The 17,293-nt window shown below is 40.7% G+C and overlaps 2 protein-coding genes across 3 annotated transcripts in view; both read left to right on the forward strand.

Moving 5' to 3' along the window:
• Nucleotides 1–13,049, forward strand: part of LOC119891506 (protein mono-ADP-ribosyltransferase PARP14-like) — a 35,554-nt gene extending 22,505 nt beyond the window's left edge. The window contains exons 16-23 of one of the 2 annotated variants that reach the window (XM_038703209.1): nt 2,283–2,468; nt 2,892–3,095; nt 3,762–3,883; nt 5,854–6,089; nt 6,177–6,448; nt 6,688–6,830; nt 9,751–9,925; nt 11,588–13,049. In XM_038703209.1, coding sequence (XP_038559137.1) covers nt 2,283–2,468; nt 2,892–3,095; nt 3,762–3,883; nt 5,854–6,089; nt 6,177–6,448; nt 6,688–6,830; nt 9,751–9,925; nt 11,588–11,874 — 1,625 coding nt within the window. In that variant the 3' untranslated portion in view covers nt 11,875–13,049. The remainder of the gene's footprint in view (nt 1–2,282; nt 2,469–2,891; nt 3,096–3,761; nt 3,884–5,853; nt 6,090–6,176; nt 6,449–6,687; nt 6,831–9,750; nt 9,926–11,587) is intronic. The other variant, XM_038703210.1, reaches the window with a different exon arrangement.
• Nucleotides 13,050–15,567: 2,518 nt separating this feature from the next.
• The window catches only part of LOC119891505 (protein mono-ADP-ribosyltransferase PARP14-like), a 36,431-nt gene continuing 34,705 nt past the window's right edge, over nt 15,568–17,293 (forward strand). The window contains exon 1 of the mRNA XM_038703208.1: nt 15,568–15,835. Coding sequence (XP_038559136.1) covers nt 15,652–15,835 — 184 coding nt within the window. The 5' untranslated portion in view covers nt 15,568–15,651. The remainder of the gene's footprint in view (nt 15,836–17,293) is intronic.

A 17,293-nucleotide genomic window follows, 5' to 3' on the forward strand; every position in this document is an offset into this window, starting at 1 on the left:
AGCAGCCGAGCGTTGCTCAAAGGTACATTTGCTTTGACATTCCCCGCACAGATTTTCACAGCTAGTCTAAGGATTTAATTTACTAAGGATCTGTGGCACATGTCCGAAATTATTTGTCCACAGTAACTACAGGGCCAGCCTGAAGATTTGTGATGCCAACGTGACAAAAAAGCAGGATTACTCGGGTTAATTCAAAGTGAAGGCTTTCACTTAGCTGTGTTGAAATGATTTTGTTGTGAGCCAGGTTCAGGTGTGAAGAACTTTCGGAGACTGATGAAGAAATAACATAGCATGGTTTATTGAGCCCGGTCGAGGAGATTCAGTGCCAGCATACAACATGTGAACACGTCAAATGCCAACACCAAATCTGAAGGAGAACATCTTGTGGTCCCTTTTGTGTTTCTGTCTTCCCCCTAGTGCCTGTAGGTTTCTCTATTTGGTCATCTTACACCTAGAACAACTAATCTATCTGATGTTTAGACTCCAATGCTTCGTCATATTGGAATCTCTCACAATCCATGAGTTGTACTCTAATCTGTGGAGTCAGTGAGTTCTTGCAAACATTTGTGTGGAACTCAACATTCTAAGATTCCCAGAGAACACTGATATCTGTTAGCCTGACTAACTAATCAGTCTATGGTTGTCTCCCTGACAAGGTCAAGTACATGTGAGAAATACCTTGAGCTAAATCGTCAGAAAACACTTATGGGGACAGCTAAATTACTCTATGCTAGACCTGTTACATCAATTAAGACAATTGAATCTGATTCTGGAGGCCACGGGGAGCCAGTGGAGGTCAAACAGTAATGGAGTGACAGTAATGGAGTCCTTTTGGCCTGATCAAAAACAAGACACACTGCTGCGTTCTGAACCATTTGTAGGGGTTTCACCGGACATGCTGGAAGACCTACTAGGAGGCCATTGCAATAGTCGAGAGAGATAACCATGGTCTGTACCAGAAGCTAGGTGGCGTACTGAGTGAGGGAGGGCCTGATTTTCCTTATGTTGTACAGAGCAAAGCGGCATGACTGAGAGTAGTTTGTAGTTTGACTTTGTAGTGGATAGATTGCTTGGCTGGAATGACCAAGAGGTCAGTCTTAGAGGTGGCAAGCCTGGAAGGATAGATAGAGTTGCGTATCGTCTGCATAGCAGTGGTAACAGAAGCCATGCCTGCGAATGATCGGCCCCAGTGAGGTAGTGTAAACTGAGAAGAGGAGGGGCCCTTGCACCGAGCCTTGGGGCATCCGTGTGGAGAGGCAGTGGGAGGAGGATAATTGTCCTTGCCACAAAACATTGTAGGAACGCCCCGAGAGGTAGGATTCGAACCACAGGAGTGCTTTGCCCGAGATGCCCATTGCTGAGAGAGCGGATAGCAGGATCATGTGGTTGACTGTGTCAAAGGCAGCTGAAAGGTCAAGCAGGATAAGAACCGAGGATTGGGCTGCAGCTTTAGCTGACCTTAGGGCTTCTGTTACAGACAGAAGAGCTGTTTCAGAAGAGTGGGCACTCTTAAAACCAGACTGATATGGATCTAGGAGGTCATTCTGTGAGAGGAATTCTCAGACCTGTTTGAATACTGCCTGTTCAATAGTTTTGGATAAAAATGCTAGGAGAGAAACTGGCCGATAGTTCTCAACTTGAGTTGGGTCGAAGGATGGCTTTTTGAGCTAGGGTTTAACCTGAGTGCTTTTGAAAGTTGTCGGGAAGGTTCCTGAAGCCAGAGAAGTATCAGTCACATGAGTGATTGTCAGGACCACGGTTGGAGATATGGCTTGTAGTTGGACGGGTCAGGAGTTCTGATACTTCGCTCTCCGTGAGAGGAGTAAACGAGTGAAATGCCATTGACCTGGGAGGACAGAGGAAAAGATGTAGTAGCTGTACTTGTGTTTAATGCTAATTAGCAAATGTTAGCGTGCTAAGGTGGTAAAACTATATAAATGCTAAACATCAGCATGTTGTCATTTGAGGATGTTAGCATTTAGCTCACAGCCCCTCTGTGTAGAAGTACAGCCTCAGAGTTGCCAGCATGGCTGCAGACGCTCAGTCTTGTTAATGTGTCTGACACAAGTCCACCAACATTTCTAGTGCAGCCCTTTCACTGCTTTTTCTGTAGTTTGTGATCGCATCTCTGAAATCTGACGTCATGGACACTTTGTATTTAAGTTAATACATTTATATTAAACGTCTTCAGTCGCACTGGATCTGTATTGTAAAATTAAACATATTAAATCAGTGGGTTTTGCCTGACTGTGTCATGAGCGTTGTTTGATTCCTCTCTGCAGTGAATTCTCCGGGTTACCAGCCTCAGCCGATGATCCTGACATCGGCCGGCCAGCTGCCCAGCAAAAACATCATCCACATTGTTGGTCGGAATGATCCTGCACAGATCAAGGACATGGTTAACTCAGTGCTGAAGGTCTGCGAGGAAAACAAGTTCAAGTCTGTCTCCTTCCCAGCCCTGGGAACAGGTCTGTGCAAACAAAAACAATATACTGTGTACATCTCTGTGCTAATTAGAATCTGACAAAGATTGTTTGATTTTTACTATGTTTTTTTAAGTGAAAAAATTTCCTTTTCTCTCTCACATGTTTCCTGTTTATTGATTCATGTCGTCATTCCTGTCATTTCACTGGTTTGCTGTTCAGCCATGTTTGGCTTTACAGTCAAACTTTGATTTCTTTAGTATTATTCACTCATTTCGCTGTATTAGAACAGACAGAAGATGCATTTAAAGTATATTTAGAAAGAAAAATATCTGAAAGTTTGTGTCACATCAATATTAAAATCCAACATCTTCAGGGGACAGAACTAAAACACACTGACTCATCACAAATATCCAATCCTCTTGTCTATCCTCTCATCATCATCACCGGCACTTGTCTGCCTGTTAGGTCAGGGAGGAGCCTCACCGTCGGCAGTGGCGGACGCCATGGTGGGAGCGGTGGTGGAGTTTGTGAGAAACAAACAGCCAAAGTTTGTTCGCAGCGTGAAGTTCCTGATCTTCCAGACGTTCATGGTGACGGAGTTTCAGAAGAGCATGATGAAGAGAGAGGAAGAGGGCGTGGAGGAGAAGAACGTCTTCACCAAGATCAAAGGTAATTCAACATTTCTTTGACTGTAAACTCCACCTGCTCTACATGTTGATGTCATTTCTTCTGGTTTATTTTGATCAAGATTACTCAGAAGTTATTTCTTAGTGATTAAGAGATAATGCTCCATGGCCATTGGTTCCTGCTGGAGACAAACAACTAACAAATAACAAATATATATCTTAATGTATCTTAAAAGGCTCAGTAATTTCCTAAAACAGCTGCTCACTGTAGTTTTTAATCAAACAAACAGGAGGATGTTGCATTTTTTATATTCAGCGGTGGATGAATCCACATGTGGCGCTCTAGTGAGTATTTGGGGCAGCAGGACGGTGTATGTGGGACCGAGTCAGAATAAACTACCATGTGTTCATGGTGATGAAGGAACATGTGACCCAGAGCAGCAGAGAGGCTCACTAATGGGTTTTAATGGTTTCTGGACAACAATGGAGTAAGAAGAGAAATCCGAGTGATACTACAAACAAGAACTGTCTGTTTGTCCAAATAACTGATGGACTCATTTAACATGAGACCAATGTACTGTAGAATCTCATAAATTTATCCGTTCAATGTCCTAATAAAGCTGCAGTCTTTGAGAATTTGTTACTTTTATTATCACTGCAAACATATCTTACTGTACTGTACTTAGTTCATTGTTTTATGTTCTTTCAGACCCGGTCCCTATATTTGTTAGTACTGTATCTGGTACGGAGCGGCGCAGCACTGGTGACTTGGTTCTGGAGAGGGAAGAGTTTGAGCCCACAGTGTTTCAGCTGTGTGCTGACAACAAAAAGGTGAACATGCATTTATTCTATACTTTGTGTTTTAGCTCTTTGTTCTGAAAGGATCTCAGCTTTCTGGACACAAGTCAGCACATTTTACATGAAGAAATGAACTAACAGAGAGAAACATAGTTGTATAGTTCATGCGACTAACAGGAAACACGTGGGACAGCAATACAGGTTTGTAAATTTTAAACCAATTAAAAACCAACAATAAAATCTCATGATGTGTTGAATGCATTATCTGCTTTGCCAGAAATATTTCACCATTTTGGGAAAAAACACTAAACTCTTTTCGTTTGCAAGACTGAGTAATTTGAAGATGGAAATCAGTCTCACGTCTAAGTGAGCTGGAGTCAGGACGTGGTTAGCCTAGCTTAGCATAAAGACTAGAAGTAGAGGGAAACAGCTAGCCTGTCCAACATTCAGAAATACACCTCTAAAAGACCTGGGCCGGTATTTATCAAGCTTCTCAAAGGGCCATTTTAGTCTTAAGTGCTGAGAATTCATGAAATTTACTCCTACTTTCAAACTTAAGAATAAAAGCAAGTTATCAAATGTCTTAAAGCTAAGAATGACTCTTACTCTCCCAGTTATTTAAGAAGCTCCAGAGGTCTCTCAGGTGGTTAGGAGCTGCCAGCAGTAGCTTGTGATGGCGCTGTGGAGACAGAGACATGCGCAAATATTTCAGGAGAGGAAGAATGTTTCTGAATTAGGCCTATTTGATGATGCGCAGTTAAGTAGACGGGGTCGGACAGCGCAGGCATGATCTTTGTCAGCGAGTTGGTGAGAGACGTCATCTCACAGTAATGAAGGTGGTGATGACGCTTTGTTTCTTTACCACAGGACAAACGCATTTGATGGCACTCATAAAGATCAACTTTTTTCATCTTTAATTTCCAATGTGTATATCATAAGGATTCTCTTGAAAATTCTTTATTGTTAAATGTGTGTTGAATATAAACTCCTGTTAGGAATTTCACCATTCAATGTGAATTTATCTGAGAATATTATTAAATAAGGAAATCAGTGATTGGTCCTTGGCTACATCGTCATCCAAAATCTTGTTTGTTGCACAGCAAAGTGTCGTGAATCAGCAGACTGACACTTAAGATTTAGTCCTACACTTCACTCAAATTAGGACTGAGATGCTTGATAACTAACTTTTTAAGTGCAGCTTTGAGCCAAGAATGTTTTTACTCTTAAGTCAGTTCTTAGCAGCGTTCTTATGAGTAATTCTGAGAAGCTTGATTAATACGGGCCCTGGTGTTCACATGATAGATCTTGCTTGTTTAATCTGAACAAAATGTAAAAAAACAGTTTTAGTTTAGGTATTAGTTACGTGCTCTGCTCTGATGAAACATAATTGGCAGCTGGATTAATATTTTCTGCTCTGCTGAATTGCTCCCAACTGTTATGTTCACATCTGCTGATTTACCTCTGGAGGACTGATTTTGTAAATAAAACTTTCCCACAATCTAAGCAGAACAGGAAGCTTTGTATAACAATTTGTGGGTCTTAATAAAATGTCACAGGCGCGCTGACCTCTTCATGAACACTTGGTATTAATCCATGAAGTATTTAGATCATTTACTGAAGTAAAAGTCCTGAACTGGTAAAAATTCAGACATCTGAAACATGACAAGGAGTCTAAATTAGGCCCTGACAAAAATGTTTTGCAGCCACTGGTTTAATCATTGTGTTGTATTTTATTAGCTTATCATTGGTTTCTATTTAACTAAAGCTGTCAGATAAATGCAGTAAAAAGTACAATAATTTACTCTGAGATATAGTGGAGTAGAAGTAGAAAGACAATATTAATACTCAAAGTACTTGAGACAATGTAGTAGGTTACCATTGTATTCATCCAGTTGAAACGAGCAAACCTCACAGAAAGATTAAGAGAGTGAGAATATGAAAGTGTTCTTTCATGATGCAGCAGTGCTTGTTTGTAACCTCCACAACCGTTACCGCCACTGCAGGCTGTGAGTCTGGCTAAGAAAAGGATTCAGGAGGTGATTGGGGCCGAGCAGGCGGAGCGCACCATCACAGATCAGTACATCAATCAGCTGTCGCAGGCTGACATGGACCAGCTGAAGGCCCTGCAGAGGGAACTGACGGTCAGCATCCGTCTGGACAAAGGGCAGGAGGACCAGGAGCCCAAAATCCACCTGGAGGGTCTGACCAGAGACGTCTTCACCGCCGAGGCTACGGTCAGGTCAGTTACGGTGGAGAGAAGAGAGCTTCGGTCCAGAGCGCCAAATGTTAGCGTATTCCTTTAAATGTGTTTTCTGGTGACCATCAGGGACATCATCCGGAAGGTGGAGAGGACGGAGACCTTGAGGAATAAGGCCTTGCTGGTGAGCGGGCTTGTAGAGTGGCAGTTTCAGCACGACAACAAGGCGACGGTGCCCTTCGACATTTACACCAACCTCAACCTGGAGGAGGCTCTGGAGAAAAAACAAAGTGTGAAGATCAAGATCGACAACGAAAATTACAACGCTGACGCAGTGCTCAGGAAAGCAGTTTCAGAGAAAGGCAATAAAATGGTGGAGCTGCTTAGAAAAGACCTGAAAGGTGAGTGGTTTTATTTCCACAGAGCTCATATTTAAAATAAAAACACGTTCATATTTACAGTGTTGTTGGAATCTCCGTTCATAAAACAGTTTGCCTCTGTTTATACAATATTTTAAATTTTAAATACAAAGATGTAACAACTGTAGTGCACACTCTAACACTGATGCAGAGTAATGGTCAAAACTATAAAAACAAGATCCAGGTTATAAAAACTGTACTTTACCTTATTCTCTTTGCAGGTACAGACGCCGCTCTGCCGCCACATTGGGATGACATGAAAGGCGACCTCCTCAAGCTGTTTCCTCTGACTACAGGATCCCAGGAATACAACGATGTGGAGACAGAAGTTAAAAAGACCGGCCTTGCTGCAAACATCATCAGTGTATGTTCAATCTCTGATAATCACAAATGGGTGTTAAAGCAACACAAAGTCTGTTTGTGTGGGCATGTTGTTTTAGGTACAGGAGAGATGATGAAATACAATCCAGGAAGTTCAGTTTGAGCACCACATCCAAGAGTTTGAAGGTTTGAGACACCAACAAAACTCTACAGAGGTTCATAAAACTGAGGGACTTGGATTTTATAACTCTGTAATGTTTTCACGGCGGCAGTAATTTTATCTTTCATTTCAACACATGCGAGGTAAACGGTAGAAATATGGTGTTTATGTTACAACGTTTTAATCAGAAATGTGGGCCTGCAAGTATTTGATTGGCCACCGCAGCGTCTTATTGGCCTATTTCAATTGAATGAGCGGATGCATTTTCTCACACAGAACTAAACGTGGCTCAAGTTTAACCTGATGGCCTCACACAGTCGAACTCAAACACATTTTGTTTGTTAGTCTTAGAATGACTTCATGACCTCAAAATCATTTATGTAAAGCATGTACACATTGAACAATAACATGAATTAATAAATATTATGTAGTTGCCAGTTGGACAATAAATCAATATAATATAGCCACGAGCGACAATGATCGGGATCCAAGCAAGTCGTGAATATTTGACATAATCAGAGGAGAAGAACCGACGCAGAAGACTTAAGAGATTAAAGTGATGAAAGAGTTTGGACTTTGAGATAATTGGGGAAAACGCAAACTTGATTATTATGGCATCACCTTGAGCTCAGAGAGTGTCGTATGTACCTGACTACTGGGTGAAATGTTCAACCCACCTGTGACATTTTGTCTTTCCAAGGTTTAAAGTTTAAGATGCACAAACACTTTTAAGCAGAGAAAAATAAGGAGAAAGTGCTCGGGATCCAAATAAAATGGAGCACTTTCACTATGATCTGAACAGTCTGATTTGGTCACCTCATTTGAACCCTGGATCTTCAGATCTCCAGAGTAGGTGACTTACTGACTGAACTACTGGTGAAACTACTGGTTTCCACACACCTTCTCACAAGTTAAGGCAGTGACATCACATGTGCAAGACTCGGATAGTTTTGTCAGTTTAAACTTAAAACGCTTACAACTGTCAAGATGTTGGTCAGGAAATTCTGAAAAAAATCATTCTGCTGGTTTTGGGTGCATTGTCAATTGTTTTGGTGGCACTTGATCGAACACTGAGGAAAACATAAAATGTTGTGCATACTGTACAAGTTACAGCAAGATACTAAATATCACTGCAGACTCATCGTTTGACCGATCTGAAAACCCTTTGAAACACTTGATATCGGCAATCCAGAGAATCTCTGTGTTGATTTTGGTAGTGTTTGAAGAAAGACTTGTGGAGATGATTGAATTAGCATATTCTGAAAAATATAGAGTGACTGACTTCTGAGGCAAACGTTAGTCACAAATCAGTGGATGTGCTGAAAAAATTTCAGCTCTCTAGGACGTACGGCTTATTTCTTGTAATAAGCCACGGCCATTTTGCGCTGTCATTACCAAATTTTATACATCAACGGAGTAGGGACCTGAGATCGTACAAAAATTCGTACAAATCCGTGCAGCGAATTACGAGGTATAAATGTTTTGCAAGTGTAGCGCTCCCTAATGGAAGAATATCACAGGACGAAGCTCAGCGAAGCTCAGACCGAGCATCTGAAGTTTGGTTACAATAGCTTAAGCCAGTTTTAATTTACAGGCATTTATGTAAAGTTGTACGTAATTACACAAAAGTAAAAATTTATGAAAAAAAAAACATTGAAATTCTTGGTTTTCTGGGACAATTTGGAAATTTATATATCCAGTCTGCTTGGAGTAGTACATTACAGTGTAAAACGTGTCATTTCCTGTTGCCAGCAGGTGGCGCTATGACTTTGAGTGAATATTCGCATATGGATGTGTTCAGAGCAGGACTATTGTTATACTGCAGATGTGATTATTTGTTCTGAAGTTCAACAACTTGAACAACTTCCTGTTTAATGGCGAATCACCAAATTTCAATGACACGCCACGGGCAAACTGGTCGACTGGTAATAACCGTTTGAATACCTTTTAATCGTCAATGGGTTTAGAGTGCACAGTGAAAATTTTAAGTTGATCGGACTAAATCCCTAAGAGGAGTTTGTTAAAGTACAAAATGTGTAAATCGCCAAAAATGACCATTAAATCCAAAATGGCCGACTTCCTGTTGGTGAATTTTTGAGTATGTGCAGGCCCCCAAAATTGAGGTTACTTTGCAGAAAAAAGAAAGAAAAAAAAAAGTTTCAATAGGGACCTCACACGTTTTGTGCTCGGGCCCTAATAATCAGAACAAAGCCAATGGGGCTCCAGCAGCTTCGCTGCTTGGATCCCTAAATATTGTAGCAGTTTTGAATGAACCACTGCTAAATAACAAGTGATGCTGGGCTGTTCAAGACACATCAAGTTTCCATTTCCTCCCTCCAGATGTTGTGGCACTAAATAGAAACAACCTAAAATACAAAAGTTGTAATAATCCTATACAAAATCTCAATGCAACCTTTTTAAGTTTAATGACTGTATTGAAATTACGAAATCACAAACTGTTGTCACCAACACGATGTTAGTTGTATGCAATACTGGACCATACTGGGATACCTTTTGTTGATTACTGAGTAATAGTAAAACCTTTGGACTGACAGAGCCAGATGCATCAACAAGCTCCCATGTTGGTCTTAGGTTGTGATCCGAACTTGGATGTTGCTCGGTGTCTGCTGGATGTAAATGCAGCACTACTTGATAAGCTAACAGGTTGTGTGGGGAGTCTTTCTGCATCCTAGTGATAATAGATGTAGTCGCACCTAAAATGCCACCACGGTGGTAAGACGGACGGTTGTTCCTGCTGAAAATAGTGTCTGGATTGAGTGATGTGTTGTATCTGTGTTGGCAGATTGACCGTGTTCAAAATACGACACTGTGGCAGAGCTACCAGCTCCTGAAGAAACAACTGGAGGTGAAGAACCAACACACAAACAACGAGAGGCGACTGTTCCACGGCACCGGAGCCAACTCCATCAATCTCATCAATACACAAGGATTCAACCGCAGCTACGCAGGAACACAAGGTAACCAAACCGATGACCACTCCTAAACAGTCCTAATGCACCATATGTACATTTAAAGGAGACCTATTATACTGCTTTTCCAGTCCTATATTGTAGCTCTGTGACTCGTGGATAGCAGCACTATTCAAAACAGTGTGTTCAGAACAGGAGAAGAAACGGAAAGGTTTTTGCTCACAGGGATTTCTTTTAAAGACTTTAACCTCATTATTTGAAGCCTTGTCCATGTTTAACATGAACGTCCAACATTGTAACATTGTAGATAAGTCATACAATGTGGAAAAGCATATTAGGTCTCCTTTAAAGGTTCAGTGTGTAATATTTCTGAGGATCTATCGACAGAAATGCAATATAATATCCATTATATCCACATGTTTTCAGTGGCGTATAAAGAGCATAATTAATAAACCATTATGTTTTCATTACGTTAGTATGAGCCATTTATATCTACAGAACCGCGGGTCCTCTTACATGGAAGTCTCATGTTGCGCCGCCATGTTTCTACAGTAGCCCAAACTGACAAACTGGTCCACAGAGCGCATTTTGTCACTGCGTTCTTCTTGTTCTCCTTGTAGAATTCTGGAAGTGTAGACGCTCACCACTACATTGAATATGTACGTTCGAAGAAGAAGTAGTAATAATATACAGCAGGGGTCAGCAAATAATAATAATAAAATGTTATCCATTAGATGGTCGGTGAGAACAAAAGACGAAGATAATATTAAAACCAAATGTTCTGGTGTTTGGTTAGCTCAGTCGGTAAAGTGCAAGACGCTCACCTAGAAGGTTGTGTGTTCAATCCCACAATGGGGATCAGCATCTCCAGGCAGAAGACATTTAGAGGACTCACGTTCTCTGGCGGCTCTTTCAGAGCTGTGTGTCAAGCAGGCTTCAGACTCTTTTAATGTCGTTCAGAATTTCAAAAAAAGTAAAAGCTCTCAATTCAACTCGAAATAAAACATTGCTGCAAAAACATTGTCTTGTTCTCTATTTCAGCTCCGCTATAAGTAATACTCTTGTTTATATTTATTTTTTGCCGTTATCAAAGCACCATAATCTGACGGCCAGTTTATAAAGGACTGTGGTGCAGAAACAGTGACAGTGTTTCACACTCTTGGCTTACATTTTCCATGTTGTCTGACTGTGGCTAAGTCGCAATAACATATGGTTTTACTGAATAATTAAGTAAATATAATTTATTAATATATCTATCTATAGAAACTTTCTTGACTGGCAATGGCGACATCTTTTGTCCTGTGTCAGCCACCTTAGCTATCCCACGCTCTTTGAAGGAGTAAAGAGTTTTGGGTTACTGTAATGTTTTCTCTTTCCATACTGAGTAATCTGCTGCAGTAATTTGTCTTACCACAGTCTGAGTAACAAGAATTATGTGGGTGTAGATTTATTGCCTTGCGACTATCGGGACGTGTCCTTTTGTTGAGGCTCAGCTAGGAAACACTGTCCAAGGAAACAAAAAGACGAAAGACCTTCACACTAACCCTATTTTATTGGTCAACGCGCTGAATTTCCGGGTGATGTAGCATTGTGTTGCAGCCATGTTCAAAGTTTTTTTGGCCTGACTGGAGTGCATGAGGCAGCATGTTTTACTGTGCTGTTGTCTGTTTGAATACGGCCTGACTGTTGGATTGTTGATTTTGTTTTCAGTAGGTGCGATGTACGGCAATGGCTCTTACTTTGCAGTGGACCCGGGATACTCGGCCAATGGCTACGCCACGCCCGACGCCAAGGGGCACAAGCGCATGTATCTGGCCAGGGTCCTGGTTGGAGACTTCACCGAGGGAAAAAGTGGCATGATCACCCCGCCCGCCAAAAGCTCTAGCAATTCTGCTGACCTGTATGACAGTGTTGTTGATCAAACTCCCAACCCAACCATGTTTGTCATCTTCAATGACATCCAGGCATACCCAGAATACCTGATCACATTTACATGAGCTGCTGGTAGTGCAACAGCTCTGGTAAAAAAAACAAACCTGTCATATGTGTTGTAGTTTAACTCAGTTTATAAAATAACTTATTTATAGTATTGTTTAATATCTGATATTGCTTAGTATTTCTCAAAGGTGGAGTTTCCGGTTTCTTGAAATTGGTTTCCAAACACTCATGAATAAATGTAAAAGAAAGTGTCACACTGTTTCTTAAGACAGCTAAAAACAGTTTCAATAAATTATCAAAAGCACTAAAATCTTGAGGATGAATTGTCATGGGTAAGGGTGCAGAGGCAAATAGGACCCAAATGCGGACAAAGGCGAGGAAGATACAGTTCAAACTGAAGATTTATTTGAGCACAAACTAAATGGAAACAGGCTTCCACAGAGCACAAGGCAAGAGTCCAAACAAAGGTAATCCAAAAGGAGGTAAATCTAACATAAAGGCAGAGTTATCCAAAACAAAGGAACAAACCAGAAATCCAGGGACCAGAGCACAATGCACAACACTCAGCATGAGCAACAAAGGATGTGACAAAAACTGAATAAAACTGAGGGCTTAAATACACAGGCAAACGAGCAGGGAGGGAAGCACAACTGAAACACATCAGGCAATCAACAACAGGAAACAAAGTACACGTGAGCACAGAATACAGTAAAACAGGAAGTACATGGGAACATACCAGGAGAGATCTACCAAAGTTAAACACAAAACATGGAAAGACCACAAAATCAGGGCAGGGAACAGAGACAGGACTACACTAAAACATGGAGACATAGGACTAAGGACTCCACCTGGTAAAAACATCAAAATAAACTAAGCTACAAAACCCTAAACAAGACAAAATCAAATAATGAACCACAGCCCAGGAATAACACTAACATGAACTAAGACACTGGAATAAGAACTGAGGCAAATAACTAAAACGCAGGACTAAGAACTAAGATAAGAGACAAGACAGATACTAAGTAAACTAAAACATGCAAATGAATAAAACAACAAGCAAGCCTAAACAGAGAAACACAGAACCAAAAACAGACTTAAACAGGAAAACATGAATACAAACCACATTCCTAACATGAATATTTTAAAACCTTCAACCTTTGTTTATGACGTTGTTTTGTTTTTGGAATATAATTTGAAATACTATATTAAAGGAACACTGTAACCATTTTGAAAATTCCTAGTTTTATTAAAAATCGGAGACGATTTTCAGTCTGCATCATTATATCTGGGACATTTCACTGCAACGTTGCTGGTTCTGTCTGGTATTTTTTATGCTAGCACCACGGCTGTGTGGACGGTTTTCCTTACAGGGTGATGTAGAGGATGAATCTGAGTGACCTTGGTGATCCCAGGACTTTTTATGGAGCCAACACGACGTTTGTTAGAGATATTTCTTAGGGGGCTCAATTGATGACGTAGCATTGGAGTCTAAACATCAGATAAATGGATAGATACTGTTTATTTTAAGTCTGTTAAATAAAAGTTTTCCTTCAATAACGTTTTGTGAAATAAACAGTTTATTACTCTGCATCTTCAGCAGCTGCTCTGAAGAGACTTCTACCAGATCACATGGTCTTCAGCAGCAGACAGAGTTTGTTGTGTGGGAGATGAAGGATGTTCAAGTTTCTATATTTTTGTCTGAGCATATTATGGACTTCTGATGAACGTTATACAAATTATTTATTTTTATTTTAATGCACATGTGAAGTAATAAATCATGATTCTGGTGTTTTGCAGTAACGCAATATTACAGATTGAGCCTGTTCATTTAGACATTTACAGTCTCCCTGCATGTGCCAGATGCAGGCGTGCTGCTGTCGTATTTCTGTAGTGCTACAGTTTAATCCTCGTCTGTAAAATATGACGCTCTGCTGCCAGTGGACTTGTTCATGTCTGTGATTGGTCTGCTGCTAACACCGCCTCTTCTATGTGAACGCGCTCCCGGCTGGATCGGGAAACCAGCTTCGTGGTGCCGCTTATCCAGACCGCGATTGTTAGGGTTAGTGAAGCAGGCCTATGGGCTGCGGCCTTTTTGGATTTTTTTTTAAGTAGGCCTTCCGTACATTGTTAACAATAGCCTACTTTTTAATAAGAGCAGGGCCTAAGCTTTTTGAATACAGGACTAATTTTACTTCTAATGGAGTAGGATACAGGATATCTATCTAATGTAAAAATATGTAGGCCTATTTAAATCCACTAACATGTTTAGTTGCTTTGATGGAGACCCCTATGACCAGGTGTTACTTATTTGTATGTAAATGTTGATCACAATCAAATATAAACTTTTATGGAGGCTATTAACTATAAAATTATGGATTTAATTAGCATACTTTTTAACTCAAAAACACAGAGAAAGACCCTTTTCAGCCCCAACAACAGTTTTACATGAAAAATTGCAATTTAATATTACATGATTGAATATTAGGAGCCTGTTTGTTGTCAGTTGCTCCGTATTTGTAAGTATTTGTCAGACTGCAGCTAGTGATGCTGCTGCTACATTTGATTAATTTGATCATTTTTTTGTTTAGTCAATAAAATGTCTGAAAATAGTGAAAAATTCCCACTTTCCTAAAAACCAAGTGATGTTTTCAGATGTCCCAAAGGTTTTCAGTTTCCTGTGATATAAAACATTTGATAAGCTGAAACTAGAAAATCAAATGAAGATGAATGGATGATGAAAATGCCTGCAGATTCATTAATTTAACTGACTAACAGAGTAAACTAGTTAACCTGTAGTTTACTGCTGTATTTACAAACTGACCAACGCAAAGTATTGGAATAGGCTAATGATTTATTAACTAATCAATTATTCAATTTAAGGTGTCTTTTGCACAACATAAACAATAAGTATTAAAGAACCCAGATGGACAGAACAGCGCCTCCCAGCGGAGAAACTGTTGAATTTATAGAAAACATTTTGTGTTCTCATTTTCAGTTGTTTATCGGAAGATCTCTAATGATCAGCAGGAGGACTTTGATGCCTTACCCCGGTTTTCTTTCCTTAATTTTCTGTCTATGTAGCCTATTTTAACTGGGGCGCTCTTTAACAACAGCTTTATTGATATGAATAAAAAATGTTTTCATATTTGTGAATAGGCTAATTAATGAGTAATCATTATGGTAACATCTTCCAGGTAAAGGTGTGGTGTCCGAACGATAATGCTGCGATGATGTGTTGAGAAGAAATCCGCTTGACACTGTTCTTGATTATAAAAGTTTATTACATCAAAGAATTCAGCATCAATTACAAGCTCTGCAGCAGCTTGGAGAGTGACCCAGCCCGATGGCCAGTCTGTCTCTCTGTACATCGAACACAGCTTATATAGGACATGTTTAGGTCTCTGCTAAATACCATATAAGGGCACAGTGCTGTAGAATAAGTGTAACCATCTGTTAGACACCACAGAAGGGTACAGTCCCTTCATTCACACTAATCTCTTCTTCCCCTAACACTGGGTCAGAGGTCAAATTCTATAGGAGGGTTCACTCTTTGTACACCCATCAATCATTACTTCACTGTCCCTCTCCCCAGCTGCAGAGCATTATGTTAAACTGTAATGGTCAAATGCACATATGTTATACACCACAAAGGTCCTCATGTATTGATCATAGTTTGAAGCCTCCTTATTCTTCAGTGAGTCAGCTCTGTTGATCTCGGTTCCATTTTCTCGTCATTCGGAAATTTCGAAGAATCGAAAGTGAAAGCAGCCTGCAGTCTGCGGAGCTCCGCCGCTTCTTACTTCAGTCTGTCGGTGTGTTTTGTACCGGACGGCAGGATGGCTGACACCGGGTGTCCGCCGCTGATCGTGGAGGGGGACTGGAGTCCGGCTCAGAACAAAACCATGAAGAACAAACTGCAGCTGTACTTCCAGAGCAAGAAGAAGTCCGGCGGAGGAGACTGCCGCGTGGAGGCGGAGGACGGAGCTCCGAGGGCTGAAGTGTACTTCATATCAGAGGAGGGTGAGTCTCTGGATCAGGATCAGGCTGCAGAACAAGTTACTGCTCAGCTCTCTGAAGGGAACTCACATTATATTCGTTTATTTACTGGATTAAAGTTTCAAACTGAAACAGGCCTACAATAACTTTTGGTTAATTATTAACTAAAACGCTCAAAGAGTCGTTTCCTTATCTGGTGTGAACACTAAGGATCCCGATCAGACTGAAAGTGTTTTGTTTGACATGAGAGGTGAAGCCTTTTCGGTTGAATTTGGAAAAGAGAAGTGCCCTGCGGTTCTTTATGTTGCTAGGCATCCACAAGTCAGTCTCATCAAAGATTACAGCGCCAGGATAGTACCACCAGCTGGTCAGGAGCTCTGTCTTAATGATGGTTATTTTAGGATGACTCAGGGACAGTTTGTTGCAGTCTCCGGACAATCCAACCAACTGGAAACTTCTGTCAGCACAGTTGAGGGCCCCTGGCTCCATTAATTTCATTGGACAATGGGGGAAAAACGCGAATGAGGTCGGGTGCTTTTCTGAGAGTTGAATTTATTTCAACTTCGTGCGTTCAGAAGAAAACAATTTTTAAAAGGCGCCTCTCACTGCAGAAAACGCATTCTGTTTGATTGGGGCCGAATGAATTTTGGTGAACTTTTCAGCTCTCTGATCAATTTTGAAACTGATGTCAGCTCAGATTAAAGTTGGTAAATAAACTCAGCTGTCTGTATGCTGATTTCCCAGCATACTGCCTCAGCAGCTGCATCTTATTGTGCAGATGAGTCCCAGCAGCTGATTTGTCCTCTAAGGTGGATGAGACGTGTTGACTGATGAAAAGTCCATCCATCGTCAACCGCTTATCCTGCCTACAGGGCTCCATGAAATGACTGTTTGTGGGCCAACAAATGAAATAGTCCGGCACCTTGTTTCCCCCTGTTTCCAGTCTTTATGCTAAGCTAAGCTAACATATTCATATTAAACTGACAGACAAAGACAGTGGCCTCAATCTGACCATCTAACGTCTGATCATTTACTAATATAGTGATAAAACACACTAGAATAATAACTTGTACATTTCCACACAGTGCAGCAGAGTTTCTATTGGCTGGATGAGAACATCCTCTCGGTCAAAGGTGAACTCTAACCTGTCAAACCACCGGAGCAGCTACAGGTTGCAGCGAAACAGGAAAAACACTTTTGACTTTGTCTATTGTTCGAGCTTTAGTAGAAGTGAATGAGAGACGGATGTTCGTAGGACAAAAGCATAGGTGTCATTTAATCTGGGACGCTGGACACATGTCACACTGAATTTGTCTCCATCACATCTTGAAAGCATTTGTTAAAATGTTCTGACAACAGCTTGCACAAATAAATGTTCACTAACTGAGGTTTATTTGCACAATAACGTGATGCAATTTAAATATAGAAGACACAAATGTGCATTGTCCAAAAAAACTAACATAATAACAAACAAGCTGCTGA

Source organism: Micropterus salmoides, unplaced genomic scaffold (genome assembly GCF_014851395.1).
Source record: "Micropterus salmoides isolate LMB-PRFRI ecotype aquatic unplaced genomic scaffold, ASM1485139v1 Ms_hic_scaffold_7, whole genome shotgun sequence".
Classification (NCBI taxonomy): domain Eukaryota; kingdom Metazoa; phylum Chordata; class Actinopteri; order Centrarchiformes; family Centrarchidae; genus Micropterus; species Micropterus salmoides.